The sequence below is a fragment of the Nerophis lumbriciformis genome, linkage group LG13, assembly GCF_033978685.3.
Source record: "Nerophis lumbriciformis linkage group LG13, RoL_Nlum_v2.1, whole genome shotgun sequence".
NCBI classification, from domain to species: domain Eukaryota; kingdom Metazoa; phylum Chordata; class Actinopteri; order Syngnathiformes; family Syngnathidae; genus Nerophis; species Nerophis lumbriciformis.
In genome coordinates this window covers 41,352,921-41,380,857 of record NC_084560.2, presented here as the reverse complement: position 1 = coordinate 41,380,857, position 27,937 = coordinate 41,352,921, and the positions used below count along the sequence as shown (strand labels likewise).

At 38.3% G+C, this 27,937-nt stretch overlaps 1 protein-coding gene across 10 annotated transcripts in view; it reads right to left on the bottom strand.

Moving 5' to 3' along the window:
* caska (calcium/calmodulin-dependent serine protein kinase a) overlaps positions 1–27,937 on the bottom strand; it is a 343,590-nt gene that overhangs the window by 121,645 nt on the left and 194,008 nt on the right. For all 10 annotated transcript variants that reach the window (XM_061970776.2, XM_061970777.2, XM_061970783.2 and 7 more), the window contains exons 3-5: positions 15,293–15,398; positions 11,198–11,275; positions 5,515–5,587 (exon numbers count right to left, since the gene is read on the bottom strand). In XM_061970776.2, the coding sequence (XP_061826760.1) occupies positions 5,515–5,587; positions 11,198–11,275; positions 15,293–15,398 (257 nt within the window). The remainder of the gene's footprint in view (positions 1–5,514; positions 5,588–11,197; positions 11,276–15,292; positions 15,399–27,937) is intronic.

The following is a 27,937-nucleotide window of genomic DNA, read 5'->3' as shown; positions in this document are numbered from 1 at the left end:
GTCCTCACTCAGCTCCCCACGGACCTGGAGGGGGCGTGCCTTAAGTCCGGCTGGAAATCGGGAGAAATCCGGGAGAATGGTTGTCCCGGGAGATTTTCGGGAGAGGCACTGAAATTCGGGAGTCTCCTGGAAAATTCGCGAGGGTTGGCAAGTATGCAAATCAATGACAACAAATCCGTATCGCACCGATTCAAACGGAGGTCCAACAGTGTGAGAAAAATGTAAATTTGAAAGGAAAAATGCATTGAAATTTTTTTTAGGACGTACTAACACAAGACAATTTGTGCTACGGTTCGTTTCCTTGTCCCATCACGTGTACACAGCTACATAAATGCTATATATTTACATACTTAAAGTTCGTACACCCACACGCACATTCAATATACAAACATACACATTCTGTACATATACATTCACTGTACAAACACATATACACATTCTGTACATATACATTCACTGTACAAACATACACATACTATACATATACACGTACATATACATACATACACTCATGCACATAATCACGTTTCATCAAACATATATTACCGTTGTTGCCCTAGGGTAATCTGGGTATAACACATGGCACACGGACAAAGCTTAACCTATTGTTACTATAACAATCTACAAGGTTAATATAGGTTGCTTCTCTTTCTCCCCCTCCATTTTTCTGCATTCTTTCGTATGTCAAGTTATCATTACGTATATGTATTGTTGCATTTGAACAACTGTATTGTTGATAATAAAGGTAAAGTATTGGTATTGTTCATTATCAATAGCGCTATTTCTATTGGTATTTGTATTGATCCATTTGTAGTGTAATAATGCTCATTGTCATTTCTCTATTGTTTTTTATTTTCGCTAACTGCTTATTTGCTATTACTTTTACCATCATATTTGTACATGTCATATTTGCTGATGTTGCTCTATTGTTGTTGTTGTTGTTGTTTGCTGTTGTTGTTTTTGTCTCTCTGTCTAATCCCCCTCTTGTCCCCACAATTTCCCCCTCTGACTTCTTTTTTTCTCTTTCTATCCCCTCCTGCTCCGGCCCGGCTGCACTAAATGATAATATAAATACATTTAATAAAGTCAAATACAAATAAGGCAACAAGAGAAGTATCCTACACTTCTCTTTTGTAAAGTAAATCTGAATCTACATCAACTATATGATTTGCCTGAGAAGCTGGACAAGACAAAAAAAAAATAAAAATAAAAAATAAAATAAAATAAAATAAAATAAAATAAATAAATAAATGCTATATATTTGACTTGTGGATTGTTTTGAGTCGTTCTGATGAGTTCTAATGTGTAAGGCGGCAGTTGTCATTAGTAGAGTTGGGCATCGATTGGGAACTGGGTCTTATGTTCCGATTCTACAAGTGTCATCCCCATTTTTTAAATGTCCATTCCTATTTTCGATACTCCGTCTGGAGACCGGAATAGTTAGTTGCCACGGAGCTAACTGTCTTATCGCCATACACCGTGTTCAAAGTAAAGAATCCTCCACTTTGGCAAATTAACTGCAGTTTTTAAGTTTTATTATCACTGGAAGACTGGGTGATGAGGTTAAAGGGGAACATTATCACCAGACCTATGTAAGCGTCAATATATACCTTGATGTTGCAGAAAAAATACCTTTTTTTTTTTAACCGATTTCCGAACTCTAAATGGGTGAATTTTTGTGACGTCACATCGGGAAGCAATCCGCCATTTTCTCACTTTCGTCGGTGTGTTGTCGGAGGGTGTAACAACACGAACAGGGACGGATTCAAGTTCCACCAGTGGCCCAAAGATGCGAAAGTGGCAAGAAATTGGACGAAATGTGTTCAATTTGTGGGGAAAGCCGACGAAATGGTCGGTCGTTTGTTCCGCACACTTTACCGACGAAAGCTATGCTACGACAGAGATGGCAAGAATGTGTGGATATCCTGCGACACTCAAAGCAGATGCTGACAGCCACTCCAAAACTGGACAGATCAGCTTTCAGGAAAAGAGAGCAGATGAGGGTATGTCTACAGAATATATTAATTGATGAAAACTTTATTCATTACTCGCGGTTTTACGTAAATTATTATACATAAACTGTGTTTACCAATAATTTAGCTTAAAAACATTTATTTTTTTCAATCATTCGAGTACATTCGGGTAGTCTTGTGTAATGCAGTATTTTGTGTCTATTTAGGTATGGTTAACCTGAGTGCTGAAATCGTGGAAAAATATATGTTCTTAAATGGGCTGTCTGCACTCTCAAAGTGCATGTTGTTGCCAAATGTATTTCATATGCTGTAAACCTAGTTCATAGTTGTTAAGTTTCCTTTAATGCCAAACAAACACATACCAATCGTTGGTTAGAAGGCGATCGCCGAATTCGTCCTTGCTTTCTCCCGTGTCGTTTTCCTCGGTTTCGCTTGCATACGGTTCAAACCGATATGGCTCAATAGCTTCAGTTTCTTCTTCAATTTGGTTTTCGCTACCTGCCTCCACACTACAACCATCCGTTTCAATACATGCGTAATCTGTTGAATCGCTTAAGCCGCTGAAATCCGAGTCTGAATCCGAGCTAATGTCGCTATAGCTTGCTGTTCTATGCGCCATGTTTGTTTGTGTTGGCATCACTATGTGACGTCACAGGAAAATGGACGGGTGTATATAACGATGGGTAAAATTAGGCACTTTGAAGCTTTTTTTAGGGATGGGTAAAATTTTGAAAAAAACTTCGAAAAATAAAATAAGCCACTGGGAACTGATTTTTAATGGTTTTAACCCTTCTGAAATTGTGATAATGTTCCCCTTTAAACATGTTACACAGAGGAAGAGCAAGCAGGAGCAGGCAAGCTAATAGGGCTAGCTGCTAAGCTAGCTGGAAACAACAGAAGAAATAAGTGCATTACGGTATGTTGATGTGGAATCCGTCATTTTTCACAGTTGACCACTGTTTTTGCTTACTATGAAAAAACTTGATATATTGTTAACTTAACAATATAATTTACGGTAAAATACTGGCAGCTGTGGTTGCCCGGAAACAAATTAGGGCCAATTTTAGTGTTGCCAGGTGCATGTATTTGGAGTTGGGAGCAGCCTAGTTTTGAATGGCAGGGTCCCTGCTATCACATGTTGATAAAAATATAACATTTACATAATAAAAATCAACTACAGGCTTCCCAAATGCTGTAATAAATTAAGCATGATGAGTTGACTTGAAACTGTTTAATGTTGCACTTTTTATATGCAGAAGAAAAGTTTTGTCATTTTATTTAATCTGAGCAACAACTTGAGGCAGTTTAATGTTGATTAACGTGGGCAGAATTATTATAGTGTTCCCAATGGTATTGTTTACAAATTTGGTAAATAAATAACCCAAAAAATGTATATTTTGTTGTTTTCTTACTGTACCGAAAATGAACCGAACCGTGACCTCTAAACCGAGGTACGTACCTAACCGAAATGTTTGCGTACAGTTACACTACTAATGTAAACATATTTATTTCTTCCAAAATTTGGTGTGTGCACTTTAAATATGAGTGCACTCTATAGCCCGTATAAATTATTCTATCCAAAATCGTAGAAAATTAGCTCGCTGACATCACATTGTACCTCTAAAGCTCGACGACACGCTTCGTTCTTTGTTCCAACTTGGACTTTTCCTATTTCGCAGCCGCCTTGAATGCATCATCAGAACCGGTTTAAAAGGACATTAACCACATCATTCTCTGAAACAGCGACGGAAAGACAAACAAAGGCTGAAAGCAGCCATTCCACCATTAGTCACCGTGCATGAGGCGAGGCAATCAGACATAATAAAAAGATGATGCACGCCACATCAAAGGAGCTTCGACAATCACCAGCGAACCAGATGAACTTTTTATTGACATGAAAGCATGAGGCTTTTTAATGTTCATATATTTACATCCTTACAGTGCTGCGTTTGTATTTATAATGGAAACGACGACGCACTCAACTGGAACAGCAGTGCCCTCTGAAGGCAAACAAACATAACAACAACAAAAGTGCACATTAGTGCCATTTCAATGCATTTATTTCCACAGTGTCTAATGTTAACACCGTCTTGGATAGAAATCACTATTTTTTTACTGTAGTATATTTCACAATTATCTCAATATAGCATTTTTATTTTTCTCTTATTGTCTCCTCCAACCTCCGAGGACAAAGCTACGAACTATGGGATACTGGGCTTTCTGCTCCGCCGCTCCCAGTCTGTATAATGCTCTCCCTGACCACTTGAAGGCACCACAGACTGTGGATGTTTTAAAAAAAAGGCTTAAAAACCCTTCTTTTAAAAAAAGCCTTGTTATAGATTTATGCATACTAGTTCTAGCTATTAGGCTGTTCTAGTTTTTATTTCTTATTTATTTTTTTGTTATCTTTTTATTATTTTTATTATTATTTCAATACACTGTAGCACTTTGATGTTGTTTGCTCAATGTAAAGTGCTTTTTACAAATAAAATCTATTGTTATTATTATTAACTCAATAACCTTTTCTGTAAAAACAACACAGAATTCAGCAATGCATGGCTTACATTGCAGTTGGGCCAATCAGATCACTGATCCCGCCCATTACCTCTTTGACCGAGTAATGTCATTCATGTTATGGAATAAATGGCCATAAAATTAAGAAGTCAGTCGGTCATTAAAGCAATAAAAATGCCATTAAATCAACAAATAATCCCAATATGTAATAAATAAATTTTTTTATTATATATACAAAAAAAAATGTTGGATACAAATCGAATCATTATAAGGATCAATAGTATATAACAGTCAAATAAGTTATATATTGAGATACGCAAATGAACAAAATAAATATTAAACGACACTATTGTTTTAATGCATGATGCATGCACATGAACATTGGTTTTAAAGTCACTTTTTGTCTTTATTACAAAAGCTTTTATTTTTTTTTTAAATTTTTTAAACAACATTTTTTGTAATTTTTTTGGTTTGATATTTGTGAACTGATTTTCCCCCCCAATTAAACAGTTTTATTGAATAAACATATGTTGAGTGCATAAAAAAATTAATTGCATTCATTGTGAGAACTTGTCATGTGACTTCAAACTTGACACGTCATTGGCTGGATCGATTAATTCAGTCTTAATTTATTTATTTATTCTTGAGTTGACGCAACAAATATTTCTGCACTGATTTTTATTATTATTATTATTTTTTACATTGAATTGTTCTACACTGAATTTTTAAACATTGTTTTAGTATTTTAATAAACCGACGTTTGTATTCAATTAAATTGCCAGCATAATTTGATGTAAAAAATTCAGTTCACAGAATTCAAACACCAAAAAAATTCCGTCACATTAAATTCAGTGTCCAAAAAAAGCTTTCCTAATAAAGACACCAATTAACCTCCGTAGCGCCACCAACAGGACAGTAGTAGCAATTGCAGCATTTAGGCCCCACCTGACATGGAGTGATAGTGGCGACGAACATATTTTCACATTAAATGACAAAAAAAAAGTTAACACAATATATTGAAAAATACCTTGACATCTCGGTGAATGACGTTGTTGTCGTGGCAGTAGCGTAGCGCCTCCAGGATCTGTCTCATGTAGTGACTAAAGAAAAAGAAACCAGCATATAGAACATATATGAAAATAGAACATAGCCACTGGGGTCCAAATGTGGCCATAATAGAACATTTATTACCTGTAAAGACAATATTTAAAAGTCACAGCATGTACAGCATAATCTTCTTCTTTATTTTTAAAACTCAAGGCCTACCACGTCATTTTATTTGACCCTCAAAAGCCTGGAAATAATATGTATCAATAAAGTACTGTAACTTTTCTTATTAAATGTATTATTTATTTCTATTGCAGGAGAAAAAAATTATAAAAAAGTACTCCATTTAATCGCAAATTATGTTAACTTAAATAAAGTCTATTTATGCAAAAATATATTGTTAAACATTCAAACCATTTAAAAAAAAATAGAAATAAATACTAATAATAATGATTTCAAAGCAAGTTATCCATCAAATTGTGCAATGTAAAAGTAGCAACAGATTTCATGGTAAAATAGTGAAATTTACTGTGGCTTTTACAGCATTTTTCTCTAAATGAACAAATGTACTTTTTTTTTTACTGTAATAAACGGTGGTGCCGTTTTGGCATTTACAGTAATACACCGAAAAATCTAAAGTTGTTGATTTGCGGTTAAAAACAAACAAACAAACTGGCAGCTTAGTTGCCAAAATTTTACTGTCAAATTTACATGTTTTTTATTTACAGTACAAAAAACAAATGTAAATTTTACAGTAAAATTCGGGCAACTAAGCTGCCAGTTTGTGTGTTTGTTTTTGGCAGCTTAGTTGCCAAAATTTTACTGTAAAATTGACATGTTTTTTATTTACAGTACAAAAAACAAATGTCAATTTTACAGTAAAATTTGGGCAACTAAGCTGCCAGTCTGTTTGTTTGTTTTTGGCAGCTTAGTTGCCAAAATTTTACATTTGTTTTTTATTTACAGTAAAAAAAGTAATGTAAATTTTACTGTAAAATTTGCATTTGTTTTTTATTTACAGTAAAAAAAAACAAATGTAAATTTTACAGCAAAATTCGAGCAACTAAGCTGCCAGTTTGTGTTTGTTTTTGGCAGTTTAGTTGCCAAAATTTTACTGTAAAATGTACATTGTTTTTTTATTTACAGTAAAAAAAAAGAATGTACATTTTACAGTAAAATTCTGGCAACTAAGCTGCCAGTTTGTTTGTTTGTTTTTGGCAGCTTAGTTGCCAAAATTTTACTGTTAAATGTACATTTGTTTTTTATTTACAGTAAAAAAAAACTAATGGAAATTTTACAGTACAATTCTGGCAACTTAGCTGCCAGTTTGTTTGTTTGTTTTTGGCAGCTTGGTTGCCAAAATTTTACATTTGTTTTTTATTTACAGTAAAAAAAGTAATGTAAATTTTACTGTAAAATTTGCATTTCTTTTTTATTTACAGTAAAAAAAACAAATGTAAATTTTACAGTAAAATTCGAGCAACTAAGCTGCCAGTTTGTGTGTTTGTGTTTGGCAGTTTAGTTGCCAAAATTTTACTGTAAAATGTACATTGTTTTTTATTTACAGTAAAAAAAAACTAATGTACATTTTACAGTACAATTCTGGCAACTTAGCTGCCAGTTTGTTTGTTTGTTTTTGGAAGCTTAGTTGCCAAAATGTTACTGTAAAATTTACATTTGTTTTTTATTTACAGTAAAAAAAAACTAATGTAAATTTTACTGTTAAATTTACATTTGTTTTTTATTTACAGTAAAAAAAACAAATGTAAATTTTACAGTAAAATTCAAGCAACTAAGCTGCCGGTTTGTGTGTTTGTTTTTGGCAGCTTAGTTGCCAAAATTTTACTGTAAAATGTACATTTGTTTTTTTATTTACAGTAAAAAAAAAGAATGTACATTTTACAGTAAAATTCTGGCAACTAAGCTGCCAGTTTTTGTTTGTTTGTTTTTGGCAGCTTAGTTGCCAAAATTTTACTGTTAAATGTACATTTGTTTTTTATTTACAGTAAAAAAAAAATAATGTAAATTTTACAGTACAATTCTGGCAACTAAGCTGGCAGTTTGTTTGTTTGTTTGTTTTTGGCAGCTTAGTTGCCAACATTTTACTGTAAAATGTACATTTGTTTTTTTATTTACAGTAAAAAAAACTAATGTAAATTTTACAGTAAAATTCAGGCAACTAAGCTGCCAGTTTGTGTGTTTGTGTTTGGCAGCTTAGTTGCCAGAATGTTACTATAAAATTGACATTTGTTTTTTATTTATAGTAAAAAAAACTAATGTACATTTTACAGTACAATTCTGGCAACTTAGCTGCCAGTTTGTTTGTTTGTTTCTGGCAGCTTAGTTGCCAAAATGTTACTGTAAAATTTACATTTGTTTTTTATTTACAGTAAAAAAAACTAATGTAGATTTTACTGTTAAATTTGCATTTGTTTTTTATTTACAGTAAAAAAAAAAAAAAGGTAAATTTTACAGTAACATTTGAGCAACTAAGCTGCCAGTTTGTGTGTTTGTTTTTGGCAGCTTAGTTGCCAAAATTTTACTGAAAAATGTACATTTGTTTTTTTATTTACAGTAAAAAAAAACGAATGTAAATTTTACAGTAAAATTCTGGCAACTAAGCTGCCAGTTTGTTTGTTTGTTTTAGGCAGCTTAGTTGCCAAAATTTTATTGTAAAATGTACATTTGTTTTTTATTTACAGTAAAAAAAAAACGAATGTAAATTTTACAGTAAAATTCTGGCAACTAAGCTGCCAGAATTTTACAGTAAAATTCTGGCAACTAAGCTGCCAGTTTGTTTGTTTGTTTTTGGCAGCTTAGTTGCCAAAATTTTACAGTAAAATGTACATTTGTTTTTTATTTACAGTTAAAAAAACCTAATGTAAATTTTACAGTACAATTCTGGCAACTAAGCTGGCAGTTTGTTTGCTTGTTTTTGGCAGCTTAGTTGCCAAAATTTTACTGTAAAATTTACATTTCTTTTTTATTCATAGTAAAAAAACTAATGTCAATTTTACTGTAAAATGTACATTAGTTTTTTATTTACAGTAAAAAAAAAACAAATGTAAATTTTACAGTAAAATTCGGGCAACTAAGCTGCCAGTTTGTGTATTTGTTTTTGGCAGCTTAGTTGCCAAAATTTTACTGTAAAATGTACATTAGTTTTTTATTTACAGTAAAAAAAACAAATGTACATTTTACAGTAAAATTCTGGCAACTAAGCTGCCAGTTTGTTTGTTTGTTTTTGGCAGCTTAGTTGCCGAAATTTTACTGTTAAATGTACATTTGTTTTTTATTTACAGTAAAAAAAAACTAATGTAAATTTTACAGTACAATTCTGGCAACTAAGCTGGCAGTTTGTTTGTTTGTTTGTTTTTGGCAGCTTAGTTGCCAAAATTTTACTGTAAAATGTACATTTGTTTTTTTATTTAGAGTAAAAAAAAACTAATGTAAATTTTACAGTAAAATTCAGGCAACTAAGCTGCCAGTTTGTGTGTTTGTTTGGCAGCTTAGTTGCCAGAATGTTACTGTAAAATTGACATTTGTTTTTTATTTATAGTAAAAAAAACAAATGTCAATTTTACAGTAAAATTCGGGCAACTAAGCTGCCAGTTTGTTTGTTTGTTTTTGGCAGCTTAGTTGCCAAAATGTTACTGTAAAAAGTACATTTGTTTTTTATTTACAGTAAAAAAACTAATGTAAATTTTACAGTACAATTCTGGCAACTTAGCTGCCAGTTTGTTTGTTTGTTTTTGGCAGCTTAGTTGCACAAAATGTTACTGTAAAATTTACATTTGTTTTTTATTTACAGTAAAACAAACTAATGTAAATTTTACTGTTAAATTTGCATTTGTTTTTTATTTACAGTAAAAAAAACTAATGTACATTTTACTGTACAATTTGCATTTCTTTTTTATTTACAGTAAAAAAAACAAATGTAAATTTTACAGTACAATTCTGGCAACTAAGCTGGCAGTTTGTTTGTTTGTTTGTTTGTTTTTGGCAGCTTAGTTGCCAAAATTTTACTGTAAAATGTACATTTGTTTTTTATTTACAGTAAAAAAAACAAATGTCAATTTTACAGTAAAATTCGGGCAACTAAGCTGCCAGTTTGTTTGTTTGTTTTTGGCAGCTTAGTTGCCAGAATTGTACGGCAAAATTGACATTTGTTTTTTATTTATAGTAATAAAAACAAATGTCAATTTTACAGTAAAATTCGGGCAACTAAGCTGCCAGTTTGTTTGTTTGTTTTTGGCAGCTTAGTTGCCAAAATGTTACTGTAAAAAGTACATTTGTTTTTTATTTACAGTAAAAAAACTAATGTAAATTTTACAGTACAATTCTGGCAACTTAGCTGCCAGTTTGTTTGTTTTTGGCAGCTTAGTTGCCAAAATGTTACTGTAAAATTTACATTTTTTTTTTATTTACAGTAAAACAAACTAATGTAAATTTTACTGTTAAATTTGCATTTGTTTTTTTATTTACAGTAAAAAAAACTAATGTACATTTTACTGTACAATTTGCATTTCTTTTTTATTTACAGTAAAAAAACAAATGTAAATTTTACAGTAAAATTCGAGCAACTAAGCTGCCAGTTTGTGTATTTGTTTTTGGCAGCTTAGTTGCCAAAATTTTACTGTAAAATTTACATTTGTTTTTTATTTAGAGTAAAAAAAAACTAATGTACATTTTACTGTAAAATTTGCATTTGTTTTTTATTTACAGTAAAAAAATCAAATGTAAATTTTACAGTAAAATTCTGGCAACTAAGCTGCCAGTTCGTTTGTTTGTTTTTGGCAGCTTAGTTGCCAAAATGTTACTGTAAAATGTACATTTGTTTTTTATTTACAGTAAAAAAAAAACTAATGTAAATTTTACAGTACAATTCTGGTAACTAAGCTGGCAGTTTGTTTGTTTGTGGCAGCGTAGTTGCCAAAATGTTACTGTAAAATTTACATTTGTTTTTTATTTACAGTAAAAAAACCAAATGTACATTTTACAGTACAATTCTGGCAACTAAGCTGCCTTTTTTTTTTTTTCAAACCATAAAAACAGCAGTACTGTTTTTCCATTTACAGTAATATACACTGAGGTGAAATTATTGCAACTTACCATATCTTTTTTGCCATTTTAGTTAAAAAAAAAATCTTATAAAATTCATTAAAAAATTGTGTAAAAATAGTATTCACTGTTAGACGCGGCCCTCCGGGGCCAAACATAACTGTGATGTGGCCCTCAGCGAAAACGACTTTGACACCTCTGATCTAGTGGTACGCCAAACTATAACTTGATTAAAGTAGTGTCGCCCCCCCAATTTTCAAACACAGTGTTACTGTTCAAACTGGGTGTGAAAATATTAAATATATTTTTTAATTCATACTTAGGCGACTTTGACACCTCTGATCTAGTGGTACGCCAAACTATAACTTGATTAAAGTAGTGTTTTTTCCCCACCCCAATTTTCAAACACAGTGTTACTGTTCAAACTGGGTGTGAAAATATTAAATATACTTTTTAATTCATACTTAGGCCTACTATGCTGCTGTATTTTAATGTTGGTCATTATGGTGGTACTTGAAGAGACAAGTTTTTTTCCAAGGGGGTTCAAGTTGGAGAAATATGGGTCTACATAAATAGATAATTAGACGCCACGGCGAGCTCACCTGGCTACTGCTTCGCTGTACACAAAGCCGGCGTCCGCCCTCTTCACGATCTCAAAGCACAGGTCCGCTCCGTCCATACTGAGACAGACAGACAGACAGACAGACAGACAGACAGACAGATGAGATGCTTTTCCATACTGTCCATAATGCTTGTTCACAAGGCCTGCAGCTGCTATTACCAAGAGACTACCACTAGAGGTCCCCATCTGCATCATAACATATTGTATATGTGTTCCATCATTTCAACTACATTTGATGCCCTAATGAACATTTTCTCATATTTATTATACAAACCCCGTTTCCATATGAGTTGGGAAATTGTGTTAGATGTAAATATAAACGAAATACAATGATTTGCAAATCATTTTCAACCCATATTCAGTTGAATATGCTACAAAGACAACATATTTGATGTTCAAACTGATAAACATTTTTTTTTTTTTTGCAAATAATCATTAACTTTAGAATTTGATGGCAGCAACACGTGACAAAGAAGTTGGGAAAGGTGGCAATAAATACTGATAAAGTTGAGGAATGCTCATCAAACACTTATTTGGAACATCCCACAGGTGAACAGGCAAATTGGGAACAGGTGGGTGCCATGATTGGGTGTAAAAGTAGATTCCATGAAATGCTCAGTCATTCACAAACAAGGATGGGGCAAGGGTCACCACTTTGTCAACAAATGCCTGAGCAAATTGTTGAACAGTTTAAGAAAAACCTTTCTCAACCAGCTATTGCAAGGAATTTAGGGATTTCACCATCTCCGGTCCGTAATATCATCAAAGGGTTCAGAGAATCTGGAGACATCACTGCACGTAAGCAGCTAAGCCCGTGACCTTCGATCCCTCAGGCTGTACTGCATCAACAAGCGACATCAGTGTGTAAAGGATATCACCACATGGGCTCAGGAACACTTCAGAAACCCACTGTCAGTAACTACAGTTGGTCGCTACATCTGTAAGTGCAAGTTAAAACTCTCCTATGCAAGGCGAAAACCGTTTATCAACAACACCCAGAAACGCCGTCGGCTTCGCTGGGTCTGAGCTCATCTAAGATGGACTGATACAAAGTGGAAAAGTGTTCTTTGGTCTGACGAGTCGACATTTCAAATTGTTTTTGGAAACTGTGGACGTCGTGTCCTCCGGACCAAAGAGGAAAAGAACCATCCGGATTGTTATAGGCGCAAAGTTGAAAAGCCAGCATGTGTGATGGTATGGGGGTGTATTAGTGTCCAAGACATGGGTAACTTACACATCTGTGAAGGTGCCATTAATGCTGAAAGGTACATACTAGAGATGCGCGGTTTGCGGGCACAACCGCGGAGTCCGCGGATTATCCGCGGATCGGGCGGATGAAATTAAAAAAAATTAGATTTTATCCGCGGGTCGGGTCGGGTGGTTGAAATAAAAAAAAATTAGATTTTAAATAGATTCAGGCGGGTGGCAGTTAAACCAATTCGGAAATATATATACATAGTTAAATGTTGTTACCCACATACGAAAAACGAGCAGGCACCTGCAGCATATGCCACAACAGAAGAAAAAAAAAAAAAAAGAGATGGACACTTTTACGGAGCGGAGAAGGGACGCCTTGCCCGGGGTCCGGGACCGAGGCCCCTTCCCCCGAGAGGGCCCCACCGGGAGCCGTAGCTGAGGCGATCCGCGAGAAGGGCCCGACGCACGTCCAGGGTCACCACCGCGCCCACCGCACCGACACCCCGCCTCGTCCGCCTTCGTCGCGGCCGGCGTCACGCGCAGCAGGTAAGCAGCTTACCTGCCCGCCACCCCCGTGGCCGGGGGCTCGTAACAGGGGTCACTCCGCGCGCTCCGCCCGCGCAGCTTACCTGCCCGCCACCCCTGTTGCCGGGGGCGCGTAACAGGGGTCACTCCGCGCGCAGTGCGCTCACGAAAGGGGTGGGGCTCACCCTGGTTGATATAGACAGCAGGACGGTGGCCATGGAAGTCGGAACCCGCTAAGGAGTGTGTAACAACCCACCTGCCGAATCAACTAGCCCTGAAAATGGATGGCGCTGGAGCGTCGGGCCCATACCCGGCCGTCGCCGGCAGCGAGACGCGCTTGGAGGTGCACTCAGCGCGGCTCCCATATGATTGCGCACTGGTGTGCGTCTGGGCCGTGACACCGTGGCACGCGAATGTCTGTGCTGCATTGGATCAGTCTCCTTTCTTTAACAGGCAAAAGCTTTATAACCTCACTAATGCCTTGCATCGTCTATATTAGATATATAACAACGGGCGGGTGCGGGCGGGTGCGGTTCTGATTAAATGTTAGATCGGGTGGATGGCGGATGGTTGACGACTTTCTGATTCGGTTGCGGATGAAATAATTGCCTATCCGCGCATCTCTAGTGTACTGTCACATCACACCCTGACTTATTTGAATTTTTTTGCTGTTTTCCTGTGTGTAGTGTTTTAGTTCTTGTCTTGCGCTCCTATTTTGGTGGCTTTTTCTCTCTTTTTTGGTATTTTCCTGTAGCAGTTTCATGTCGTCCTTTGAGCAATGTTTCGCACATCTGCTTTGTTTTAGCAATCAAGAATATTTCAGTTGTTTTTATTCTTCTTTGTGGGGACATTGTTGATTGTCGTGTCATGTTCGGATGTACATTGTGGACGCCGTCTTTGCTCCGCAGTAAGTCTTTGCTGTCGTCCAGCATTCTGTTTTTGTTTACTTTGTAGCCAGTTCAGTTTGAGTTTCGTTCTGCATAGCCTTCCCTAAGCTTCAATGCCTTTTCTTAGGGGCACTCACCTTTTGTTTTATTTTTGACTTTCTGATGCGGTTGCGGATGAAAATAATTGCCTATCCGCGCATCTCTAGTACATACAGGTTTTGGAGCAACATATGTTGCCATCCAAGCAACGTTACCATGGACGCCCCTGCTTATTTCAGCAAGACAATGCCAAGCCACGTGTTACATCAACGTGGCTTCATAGTAAAAGAGTGCGGGTACTAGACTGGCCTGCCTGTAGTCCAGACCTGTCTCCCATTGAAAATGGGAGACATTATGAAGCCTAAAATAGCACAACGGAGACCCCCGGACTGTTGAACAACTTAAGCTGTACATCAAGCAAGAATGGGAAAGAATTCCACCTGAGAAGCTTAAAAAATGTGTCTCCTCAGTTCCCAAACGTTTACTGAGTGTTGTTAAAAGGAAAGGCCATGTAACACAGTGGTGAACATGCCCTTTCCCAACTACTTTGGCACGTGTTGCAGCCATGACATTATAAGTTAATTATTATTGCAAAAAAAAAATAAAGTTTATGAGTTTGAACATCAAATATGTTGTCTTTGTAGTGCATTCAATTGAATATGGGTTGAAAAGGATTTGCAAATATTCCGTTTATATTTACATCTAACACAATTTCCCAACTCATATGGAAACGGGGTTTGTATTTTCATGGGTTGGAGAAGCAAGATGCTTTCTTTTATTTCTTGTATATGTAATATCATCTTGTGATTCCTCCCCTTAAATGCTTTAAAAGTGCATTCCTGTAAATCCCCGCCTGGGGCAACAGTTTCAACCCTATTTTAACACCGCTACTGAATGATAGGGTGTCTGAGTACCTTTGCACGGTACTTACTGTACGCGTGGCTCCATTAACAGTAGACTACTACATTTATCTGGCCAGACGGCTCAGTTATCTGCGGCTCTCTGAGGGATGAAGATCTGCTCGGGCGCTAGGTAGGGGAGAAGTATGAACCATAATAATCCCATCAGATCCCAAAGGCTGCCACGTGATATGCACACACACGCACACAAAAAAAATGTCCAGTTTGGTGATAACACAATTCAAGATGAAGATGTGGAGGTTGAGTGTGAAATCGTAATCTCATCTCCTTTCCATACTTCTTGTTCCCTCCCACCGCTAACAAGAACCCTCCTATCAGCAGCCACGATATTAAATAAATAATTTGAAAAAACACCGCAGGGCTCGCTTTCTCTGCCGTTCTATTGCCGCAACCTCCCCTCCTCCCTTCCGCTTCTTCTCTTCTTCCTTCCCCATCATCATCATCATCGTCACCATCATCATCACGCCCTGCTGCGTGAGTGAGTGATGGCCGCGGTTCCTGACTCACAATTCGAACACCATGTAGAGCATCCCGTCCGAGCTGTAGGTCTCCAGCAGCTCCACGATGTGAGGGTGTTTCAGCATGTGACAGATGCTGGCCTCCCTCTTCAGGTCTAAAAGAGGAGGAAAAATACATCATTATTATGATTACTATTATTATCGTCATCTTAGTTCAGTTTCCTACACACATGACTGGTAGAGGTGTATTAGAACATGTTTAGTGTAAGATAGTGTCAGGTTCAAACACTGATGACATCTATTAAACAAGACAAGAGGCAAAGAATTAAACGGAGACAGAATTCAATTTGGACTCAATTGAGGAGAGTCGCCTGTACACTGTACCCTTGTACCGTATTTTTTGGACTATAAGTCGCAGTTTTTTTTCATAGTTTGGCCGGGGGTGAGACTTATACTCAGGAGCGACTTATGAGTGAAATGATTAACACATTACTGTAAAATATCAAATAATATTATTTATCTCATTCACGTAAGAGACTAGACCAGGGGTCGGCAACCCAAAATGTTGAAAGAGCCATATTGGACCAAAAATACAAAAACAAATCTGTCTGGAGCCGCAACAAATTAAAAGCCATATTACATACAGATTAGAGATGCGCGGATAGGCAATTATTTCATCCGCAACCGCATCAGAAAGTCGTCAACCATCCGCAATCCACCCGATCTAACATTTGATCAGAACCGCATCCGCCCGCACCCGCCCGTTGTTATATATCTAATATAGACGATGCAAGGCATTAGTGAGGTTATAAAGCTTTTGCCTGTTAAAGAAAGGAGACTGATCCAATGCAGCACAGACATTCGCGTGCCACGCTGTCACGACCCAGACGCACACCAGTGCGCAATCATATGGGAGCCGCGCTGAGCGCACCTCCAAGCGCGTCTCGCTGCCGGCGACGGCCGGGTATGGGCCCGACGCTCCAGCGCCATCCATTTTCAGGGCTAGTTGATTCGGCAGGTGGGTTGTTACACACTCCTTAGCGGGTTCCAACTTCCATGGCCACCGTCCTAGCTGCTGTCTATATCAACCAGGGTGAGCCCCACCCCTTTCGTGAGCGCACTGCGCGCGGAGTGACCCCTGGTACCCGCCCCCGGCAACAGGGGTGGCGGGCAGGTAAGCTGCGCGGGCGGAGCGCGCGGAGTGACCCCTGTTACGAGCCCCCGGCCACGGGGGTGGCGGGCAGGTAAGCTACTTATCTGCTGCGCTTGACGCCGGCCGCGGCGAAGGCGGACGAGGCGGGGTGTCGGTGCGGTGGGCGCGGTGGTGACCCTGGACGTGCGTCGGGCCCTTCTCGCGGATCGCCTCAGCTACGGCTCCCGGTGGGGCCCTCTCGGGGGAAGGGGCCTCGGTCCCGGACCCCGGCGAGGCGTCCCTTCTCCGCTCCGTAAAAGTGTCCATCTCTTTCTTTTTTTCTTCTTCTGTTGTGGCATATGCTGCAGGTGCCTGCTCGTTTTTCGTATGTGGGTAACAACATTTAACTATGTATATATATTTCCCAATTGGTTTAACTGCCACCCGCCTGAATCTATTTAAAATCTAATTTTTTTTTATTTCAACCACCCGACCCGACCCGACCCGCGGATAAAATCTAATTTTCTTTAATTTCATCCGCCCGATCCGCGGATAATCCGCGGACTCCGCGGTTGTGCCCGCAAACCGCGCATCTCTAATACAGATAGTGTGTCATGAGATATAAATTGAATTGAGATGACTTAAAGGAAACTAAATGAGCTCAAATATAGCTACAAATGAGGCATAATGATGCAATATGTACATATAACTAGCCTAAATAGCATGTTAGCATCGATTAGCTTGCAGTCTTGCAGTGACCAAATATGTCTGATTAGCACTCCACACAAGTCAATAACATCAACAAAACTCACCTTTGTGCATTCATGCACAACATTAAAAGTTTGGTGGACAAAATGAGACAGAAAAAGAAGTGACATAAAACACGTCCTAGAAAGTTATACATGTAAACAAACTGCGGTGAGTTCAAGGACCGCCAAAATTAGTAGGACAAAATGGCGCTCGCCAAATACTTGAGTCAGTGAAGCATGTTTAATATAAACAGTGTGCTTTATAACAATTAGGGAGGTTTGTGTCATGTTTGTCCTCCTACACAAACCATATTAAAACAAAAAACATATTTTTTTCCCCCTCATCTTTTTCCATTTTTCATAAATTTTTGAAAAAGCTCCGGAGAGCCACTAGGGCGGCGCTAAAGAGCCGCATGCGGCTCTAGAGCCGCGGGTTGCCGACCCCTGGACTAGACGTATAAGATTTCATGGGATTTAGCGATTAGGAGTGACAGATTGTTTGGTAAACGTATAGCATGTTCTATATGTTATAGTTATTTGAATGACTCTTACCATAATATGTTACGTTGACATACCAGTTGGTTATTTATGCCTCATATAACGTACACTTATTCAGCCTGTTGTTCACTATTCTTTATTTATTTTAAATTGCCTTTCAAATGTCTATTCTTGCTGTTGGCTTTTATCAAATACATTTCCCCAAAAAATGCGACTTATATATGTTTTTTTCCTTCTTTATTATGCATTTTCGGCCGGTGCGACTTATACTCCGGAGCGACTTATACTCCAAAAAATACGGTACTATTATCGTCATCTTATATGATCAGCCAGTTCAGTTTCCTACACACATGATTGGTAGAGGTGTATTAGAACATGTTTAGTGTAAGATAGTGTCAGGTTCAAACACTGATGACATCTAGACAAGACAAGAGGCAAAGAATTAAACAGAGACAGAATTCAATTTGGACTCAATTGAGGAGAGTCGCCTGTACACTGTACCCTTGTACCGTATTTTTCGGACTATAAGTCGCAGTTTTTTTCCATAGTTTGGCCGGGGGTGCGACTTATACTCAGGAGCGACTTATGTGTGAAATGATTAACACATTATAATATTATTTATCTCATTCACGTAAGAGACTAGACGTATAAGATTTCATGGGATTTAGCGATTAGGAGTGACAGATTGTTTGGTAAACATTAGGGATGTCCCGATCCAGGCTTTTGCACTTCTGATCCGATACCGATACTGACCGATACCGATACTGACCGATACTGGCCTATCCGAGCATGTATTAAAGTTTAAAGTTAGCCTACTTAGTTGTCAGAATCATGTTGAAAAGGGTTTTAGTACTCTTGATAACAACTAGCCAGCTGAATTAGGGGAGTTTGAATAATACACAATGGTTGGTAACAAGAAACCGACCTGTTTATTCAAGGATAAACACAAAATAGACAAAATTATACATGACAAACAGAAATGGCATCATTGAACTAGGGCTGGGCGATATGGCCTTTTTTTAATATTGCGATATTTTAAGGCCATATTGCGATACACGATATATATCTCGATATTTTGCCTTAGCCTTGAATGAACACTTGATGCATATAATCACAGCAGTATGATGATTCTATGTGTTTTGATTGATTGATTGAGTCTTTTATTAGTCGGTTGCACAGTGAAGTACATATTCCGTACAATTGACCACTAAATGGTAACACCCCAATAAGTTTTTCAACTTGTTTAAGTCGGGGTCCACTTAAATTGATTCATGATACAGATATATACTATCAGATATATACTATCATCATAATACAGTCATCACACAAGATAATCACATTGAATTATTTACATTATTTATAATCCAGGGTGTGGAGGGGGGCGCCGGATGTAAGTGTCAAAAAGACAGCCAAAAGAGTTTGATATGAGAATAAATCTAAAGTTAAAATATAGGGTAGAAATGCACCCATTTGCAGGAAATGTAGTCTTGATTTTCAAAATGTTCTTTCAAGGCTTGCATGTCTACATTAAAACATTCTTCTTCATACTGCATTAATATATGCTACTTTTAAACTTTCATGCAGAGAAGGAAATCACAACTAAAAAAATCACTAATTTTTTCATTCGGTGTTGATGTGGAAATTTTTGCCTCTGCATTTTGATGGTGTGGGCGTGTGGCACCGAATGGAGATAAGCGTCTCGACAGACGTTACAATATTTGAACAATGATGACGAAAATGGTTTTCTCTGTCGTGTCCGTGTGTCGAAAATTGTTATGCGCTTATTTTTTTATTTGATTTTGTGCGTGGCATAGATTTGCCGTGCGCAGAGGACGTTTGAGCAGGCACGCACCTTCGCGGCTGCGCTAGCATCACAGCTAACGTTAGCCATGCTGCTACCTCTCTGCTCGGGGAGGACGTATACGTATGTGACGTATGACGTGACAGTATGTGACGTATGACGTGACAGTATGTGACGTGACAGTATGTGACGTGTGTAAGAAGGTGCGCTTGCTGTCTGTGAGAGGGAGACACAGGAAAGAGTCAGAAGAGCCTGTCGTGTAATGCCAGCAGCTAAAAGCAACTGCGTGAGAATTGTGGATGTGTTGAAGGTGTGCTGGAAAATGCGGAACGGAAATTACGGAGCAGCAGAAAAGTGGAATGTATTATTTAAATCGGTGCGTTGGAAAACACGGACCGGAGTTTTTTTTTAAACTGGATCTGGATCGGCATTTTCCCATGCCTTGCCGATACGCATTTTTTGGCAAATATCGGCGGCCGATCCGATCCAAATATCGGATCGGGACATCCCTAGTAAACATATAGCATGTTCTATATGAGTTATTTGAATGACTCTTACCATAATATGTTACGTTAACATACCAGTTGGTTATTTATGCCTCATATAACGTACACTTATTCAGCCTGTTGTTCACTATTCTTTATTTATTTTAAATTGCCTTTAAAATGTCTATTCTTGCTGTTGGCTTTTATCAAATACATTTCCCCAAAAAATGCGACTTATACTCCAGTGCGACTTATATATGTTTTTTTCCTTCTTTATTATGCATTTTCGGCCGGTGCGACTTATACTCCGAAAAATACGGTACTATTATCGTCATCTTATATGACCAGCCAGTTCAGTTTCCTACACACATGACTGGTAGAGGTGTATTAGAACAGTGGTTCTCAAATGGGGGTACGCGTACCCCTGGGGGTACTTGAAGGTATGCCAAGGGGTACGTGAGATTTAAAAAAAATGTCTGTCAAAAGGAACTGTGAAAAGAAATGCAACAATGCAATATTCAGTGTTGACAGCAAGATTTTTTGTGGACATGTTCCATAAATATTGATGTTAAAGATTTATTTTTTTGTGAAGAAATGTTTAGAATTAAGTTCATGAATCCAGATGGATCTCTATTACAATCCCCAAAGAGGGCACTTTAAGTTGATGATTACTTCTATGTGTAGAAATCTTTATTTATAATTTAATCACTTGTTTTCACTAAGTTTTTAGTTATTTTTATATCTTTTTTTCCAAATAGTTCAAGAAAGACCACAAAAAATGAGCAGTATTTTGCACTGTTATACAATTTACTAAATCAGAAACTGATGACATAGTGCTGTATTTTACTTCTTTATCTCTTTTTTTCAACCAAAAATGCTTTGCTCTGAATAGGGGGTACTTGAATTAAAAAATGTTTACAGGGGGGTACATCACTGAAAAAAGGTTGAGAACCACTGTATTAGAACATGTTTAGTGTAAGATAGTGTCAGGTTCAAACACTGATGACATCTATTAAACAAGACAAGAGGCAAGGAATTAAACAGAGACAGAATTAAATTTGGACTCAATTGAGGACAGTCGCCTGTACACTGTACCCTAGTACAGTATCTCAGCACGCTCTGGCGAAAGATTGTACTCCTCCTTCTTTATTTGACTTTCTCCGACCGCATGGGCGGCATGGCGTAGTGGGTAGAGCAACCGTGCCAGAAACCTGAGGGTTGCAGGTTCGCTCCCCGCCTCTTACCATCCAAAAATCGCTGCCGTTGTGTCCTTGGACGGGACACTTCACCCTTTTGCCCCCGGTGCCACTCACACCGGTGAATTGAATGATGAATGACAGGTGGTGGTCGGAGGGGCCGTTGGCGCAAATTGCAGCCACGCTTCCGTCAGTCTACCCCAGGGCAGCTGTGGCTATGAAAGTAGCTTACCACCACCAGGTGTGAATGATTGATGGGTTCTACATGTAAAGCGACTTTGGGTACTTAGAAAAGCGCTATATAAATCCCAGTTATTATTATTATTATGACCACAGCTTCCACTTCCAAAGGGAAGTGGGTCGTAAACAGAGTTGCCTTTAGTTACGGAACAAAAAGAGGTTAGTAAAATAGTTCAAAAAGGAGGTTCAAGAAGGAGGGGAGTCTGGTCCTGCTTCCTCTCCGCTTTGAAGTCCTTGGGTTGGAACAATATCTTTCTGTTGATTACCATACATTATTATTATTATTATTATTATTACTGTCTATTGTGAGCGAACTGTGGTGCTGATTTCCCCCTAGGGATCAATAAAGTACTTTCTATTCTATTCTATTCATTTTGCTTCCCCCCCCTTACACAGTGGAGTTTTACGAGCCTTACTCTTGGTAGGTTCCAAAGACAGCGTTTGCTTCTCAATGTAACACAACGTTTTTGTGATCATTTACAAACAATTATTCTAACAGACAGGTAGGGCTGGGCAATATGGCACACAAAAAAAAATTGATCACGATTAATCCTATTTTTTAAAAATTAAAAGTGGGACTGTCCTGTGCAGGATTACACAGAGTACCGTTGAATCCGTACTGTATCTTGTAACAGACATGTTTGATTGATATCATAACAGCACACAACTGTCATTTTGTTCATATCTATGATTGGGTTTACTAGATGTGCAACCTTACAGGTAACTGGTATGGTCTAGAGACGTCCGATGATGGCTTTTTTGCAGATATCCGATATTGTCCAACTCTTAATTACCGATTCCGATATCAACAGATACCGATATATACAGTGGTGGAATGAACACATTATTATGCCTAATTTTGTTGTGATGCATTAAACAATTTAACAAGGTTTTCCAAAATAAATCAACTCAAGTTATGGAGAAAAAAAAAGTGCCAACATGGCACTGCCATATTTATTATTGAAGTCACAAAGTGCATTATTTTTTTTAACTTGCCTCAAAACAGCAGCTTGGAATTTAGGACATGCTCTCCCTGAGAGAGCATGAGAAGTTTGAGGTGGGCGGGGTAGGCAGGGGGTGTATATTGTAGCGTCCCGGAAGAGTTAGTGCTGCAAGGGATTCTGGGTATTTGTTCTGTTGTGTTACGGTGTGGATGTTCTCCCGAAATGTGTTCGTCATTCTTGTTTGGTGTGGGTTCACAGTGTGGCGCATATTTGTAACAGTGTTAAAGTTGTTTATACGGCCACCCTCAGTGTGACCTGTATGGCTGTTGACCAAGTAGGCAGGGGGTGTATATTGTAGCGTCCCGGAAGAGTTAGTGCTGCAAGGGATTCTGGATATTTGTTCTGTTGTGTTTATGTTGTGTTACGGTGCGGACGTTCTCCCGAAATGTGTTTGTCATCCTTGTTTGGTGTGGGTTCACAGTGTGGCGCATATTTGTAACAGTGTTAAAGTTGTTTATACGGCCACCCTCAGTGTGACCTGTATGGCTGTTGACCAAGCAGGCAGGGGGTGTATATTGTAGCGTCCCGGAAGAGTTAGTGCTCCAAGGGATTCTGGGTATTTGTTCTATTGTGTTTATGTTGTGTTACGGTGCGGATGTTCTCCCGAAATGTGTTCGTCATTCTTGTTCGGTGTGGGTTCACAGTGTGGCGCATATTTGTAACAGTGTTAAAGTTGTTTATATGGCCACCCTCAGTGTGACCTGTATGGCTGTTGACCAAGTATGTGTGTGTGAAAAGCCGTAGATTTTATGTGACTGGTCCGGCACGCAAAGGCAGTGCCTTTAAGGTTTATTTGGCGCTCCGTACTTCTCCCTACGTCCGTGTACACAGCGCCGTTTTAAAAAGTCATACATTTTACTTTTTTGAAACCGATACCGATAATTTCCGATATTACATTTTAAAGCATTTATAGGCCGATAATATCGGACAGCTTTAGTTGTAGCTAATAGTATTCTATCTTTGTTTATATTTTCTGAATAAATGATGTGATAATGTTCATCAGTCAACTCATTGGTGTTCATTTTCAATCTATCAAGATAAAAAAATGATATCAAAATCAAATTACAGTACGTTATTTATGTAGTTTGATCATTTTCCTCGACTGATGTACTTATTAACATCATGTGGTTTATTTTGTACAGTGTCAAAGCGCTTTGAGTACCTTGAAGGTAGAAAAGCGCTATACAAGTACAACCCATTTATCATTTATTATTTATATGTAGCATCATCTACAAAGATACAAAGAATTGCTATTGCGACATCCAGTGGACACATTTAGAACAGCAGTTTCTTTCAGTCAAAAAAATTCAGGTTAATTTTTATATAATTAGCAAACTCATCCCGCAGGCCGGATAAAACCTGTCCGCGGGCCTGATCCGGCCCTCGGGCCGTACGTTTGACGCCCCTGGTCTAGGAAGTTTCTGAAATAAATGGCACCTTGATTTTGTGTGTTAATCCGTTACTAAAGTCAAGTAACGAAAACAAAACTTGACGTCTGGTTCATTTTTTTGTTTAGACAAAGTTACGGCTAAGTTCCCACATCTTTTGGTGCCGAAACCCGGCAGGGTACGAAAGGAGATATCCTCCTGACAACCATCACAGGGCTACTTTTCCCCCCCCCGGAAAAGTGGGATTCGAAAAGACCAAAAACAAAATGTCTAATTCCCGAGCATATCTTTTTCATTACTTTCCGGGTTTCGGCACCAAAAAAATGTGCTAACTTAGCCGTAATTTCGTCTAACCAAAAGCATGAACGAGACGTCAACTGAACAGCACACATATTGAACGTGCCATTTCTTTCTAGAAACTTCTTAAGACTTCTCCTCTCGCATTCTTCTCATTCGAATTGAAACATTTGTGACGTCACATGACTTTAAAGAGATAGAATGGCGCAGCATGTGTGTACAGTAAGGGTGTAACGGTACACAAACATTTCGGTTCGGTACGTACCTCGGTTTAGAGGTCACGGTTCGGTTCATTTTCGGTACAGTAAGAAAACAACAAAATATACATTTTTGGGTTATCGATTGAATCGATTATAAAAATAGTTGGCGATTAATTTAGTCATCGATTCGTTGGATCTATGCCAGGGGTCGGCAACCCGCGGCTCCGGAGCCGCATGCGGCTCTTTGATCACTCTGATGCGGCTCAGCTGCATACTTACCGACCCTCCCGACTTTCCCGGGAGATTTCTGGATTTCGGTGTCTCTCACAGAAAACTCCCGAGATTAATTTTCTCAGATTTTCACCCTTAAAATAATAATAAGTGCGTGCCATGATTGTACAGCATTTAGCCCCCTCTACAACCTGTACGAACAGCATGCCAGTCCAGTGTTTTGTCATATGCATCTTCTGCTTGCTTACGTAAGCGACAGCAAGGCATACTTGTTCAACAGCCACACAGGTTACACTGACGGTGGCTATATAAAAGAACTTTAACACTCTTACTAATAATGCGCCACACTTTGAACCAAAACCAAACAAGAATGACAAACACATTTCGGGAGAACATCTGCACCTTAACACAACAGAACAAATACCCAGAATCCCATGCAGCCCTGACTCTTCCGGGCTACATTATACACCCCTGCTACCACCAAACCCCGCCCCCACCCCAACCCTGTTCCCCCACACATCAACCCCCACCCCCCCTCTGAGCGTCGGTTGAGGTGGGCGTGGTTTGGTAGCGGGGGTGTATAATGTAGCCCGCAAGAGTTAGGGCTGCATGGGATTCTGGGTATTTGTTCTGTTGTGTTTATGTTGTGTTACGGTGCAGATGTTCTCTCCCGAAGTGTGTTTGTCATTCTTGTTTGGTGTGGGTTCACAGTGTGGTGCATTATTAGTAAGAGTGTTAAAGTTTTTTATACGGCCACCGTCAGTGTAACCTGTGTGGTTGTTGACCAAGTATGCCTTGCTGTCGCTTACGTAAGCAAGCAGAAGCTGCATACAACGTTTGGCCGGACCGGCACGATAGTTGTAGTGGGTGCTAACTGCCGTACCTTCACGGCACGTTCGAGAGAATAGTTGCCCTGAAATTTGTGGTCTGTCGGTAGAACCGGGAGGGTTGACATGTATGACGCTGTCAAGCGCCATTCATATAAAACCCGCGGACCGCACTAACATTCAATTTTCATATTAAGGTGTGGGCCACGTGTCTGAGACACTTGGTTTATACATAGCACAAAGCAAAAAAAAAACTTTGTATGCAGTGTTATTTCATTTTTAATTTCAAAAGATTTTAGTGGCTCCCATTGTTTTCTTTAATTTGTGAAACTGGTCAAAATGGCTCTTTGAGTGGTAAAGGTTGCCGACCCCTGGTCTATGCTATGCGCATACACAGAGGCTACTTTTAAAAAAAAAATTCTAAACCTTTATTTATAAACTGCAACATTTACAAACAGCTGAGAAACAATAATCAAAATAAGTATGGTGCCAGTATGCTGTTTTTTTTCCAATAAAATACTGGAAACGATAGAAATGTAGTTTGTCTCTTTTATCCGATTATTAATCGATTAATCGAAGTAATAATCGACAGATTAATCGATTATCAAATTAGTTGTTAGTTGCAGCCCTAGTTATTTATTTACCAAATTTGCAAAATATTCCACCAAAAATATTGTTCTTAGTGGAATATTTGATGTGAAGTAATGGGAACCTTGGATAGGTCAATAATTCATAATAACATTGATTTTGATTCAATATTATGTTTCGAGCAATGACAGTTTGAAAGAAAAAAACCCAGCTTTGTTTTATTAGTCAACATTGCAACTTTTTCTAAATTACATTTAACCTTTAAACTTTTTTATTTCACTTTTGTTATGTTTTTGTTTATTTTAATAGTATTTTTAGAATGTGCCGTGGGCCTTTAAAACATTAGCTGTGGGCCGCAAATGGCCTCCGGGGCACACTTTTGACACCCCTGCTATAGATAATAAAAATTTAAATGTGATAAATCTATGGATAAAAAGCAGAGCCTGGCGACGCATGCGCGTTTATCATAACTCTCTCTCTCTCTCTGTCTCTGCCCCTCCCTCACCAATGCTGCTGCACGCACAATTTGTTTTGTTTTTAACCCCTTCTTAACCCTGAACGTACATTGAAAATACACGCAACCCTAACTCAAAATGCCGGACATTTGAGGCATTTAAAGGGGAACATTATCACAATTTCAGAAGGGTTAAAACCATTAAAAATCAGTTCCCAGTGGCTTATTTTATTTTTCGAAGTTTTTAAAATTTTTTTACCCATCATGCAATATCCCTAAAAAAAGCTTCAAAGTGCCTGATTTTAACCATCGTTATAAACACCCGTCCATTTTCCTGTGACGTCACATAGTGAAGCCAACACAAACAAACATGGCGGATAAAACAGCAAGCTATAGCGACATTAGCTCGGATTCAGACTCGGATTTCAGCGGCTTAAGCGATTCAACAGATTACGCATGTATTGAAACGGATGGTTGTAGTGTGGAGGCAGGTAGCGAAAACGAAATTGAAGAAGAAACTGAAGCTATTGAGCCATATCGGTTTGAACCGTATGCAAGCGAAACCGACGAAAACGACACGACAGCGAGCGACACGGGAGAAAGCGAGGACGAATTCGGCGATCGCCTTCTAACCAACGATTGGTATGTGTTTGTTTGGCATTAAAGGAAACTAACAACTATGAACTAGGTTTACAGCATATGAAATACATTTGGCAACAACATGCACTTTGAGAGTGCAGACAGCCCATTTAAGAACATATATTTTTCCACGATTTCAGCACTCAGGTTAACCATACCTAAATAGACACACAATACTGCATTACACAAGACTACCCGAATGTACTCGAATGATTGAAAAAAAATAAATGTTTTTAAGCTAAATTATTGGTAAACACAGTTTATGTATAATAATGTACGTGAAACCGCGAGTAATGAATAAAGTTTTCATCAATTAATATATTCTGTAGACATACCCTCATCCGCTCTCTTTTCCTGAAGGCTGATCTGTCCAGTTTTGGAGTTGATGTCAGCATCTGCTTTGAGTGTCGCAGGATATCCACACATTCTTGCCATCTCTGTCGTAGCATAGCTTTCGTCGGTAAAGTGTGCGGAACAAACGACTGACCATTTTGTCGGCTTTCCCCACACCCTCGTATTTTGAACAAATTTCGTCCAATTTCTTGCCACTTTCGCATCTTTGGGCCACTGGTGCAACTTGAATCCGTCCCTGTTCGTGTTGTTACACCCTCCGACAACACACCGACGAAAGTGAGAAAATGGCGGATTGCTTCCCGATGTGACGTCACAACACAGCATTTGGGAAGCCTGTAGTTGATTTTTATTATGTAAATGTTATATTTTTATCAACATGTGAGAGCAGGGACCCTGCCATTCATAACCAGGCTGCTCCATTACTAATGATTAATGTAACTAATAATAGAAAGGCGTTTAATTCGCCAAAATTCACCCATTTAGAGTTCGGAAATCAGTTAAAAAAATATATGGTCTTTTTTTCTGCAACATCAAGGTATATATTGACGCTTACATAGGTCTGATGATAATGTTCCCCTTTAAGAAACTCCGCCCTGACAGCTCCGCAAAAG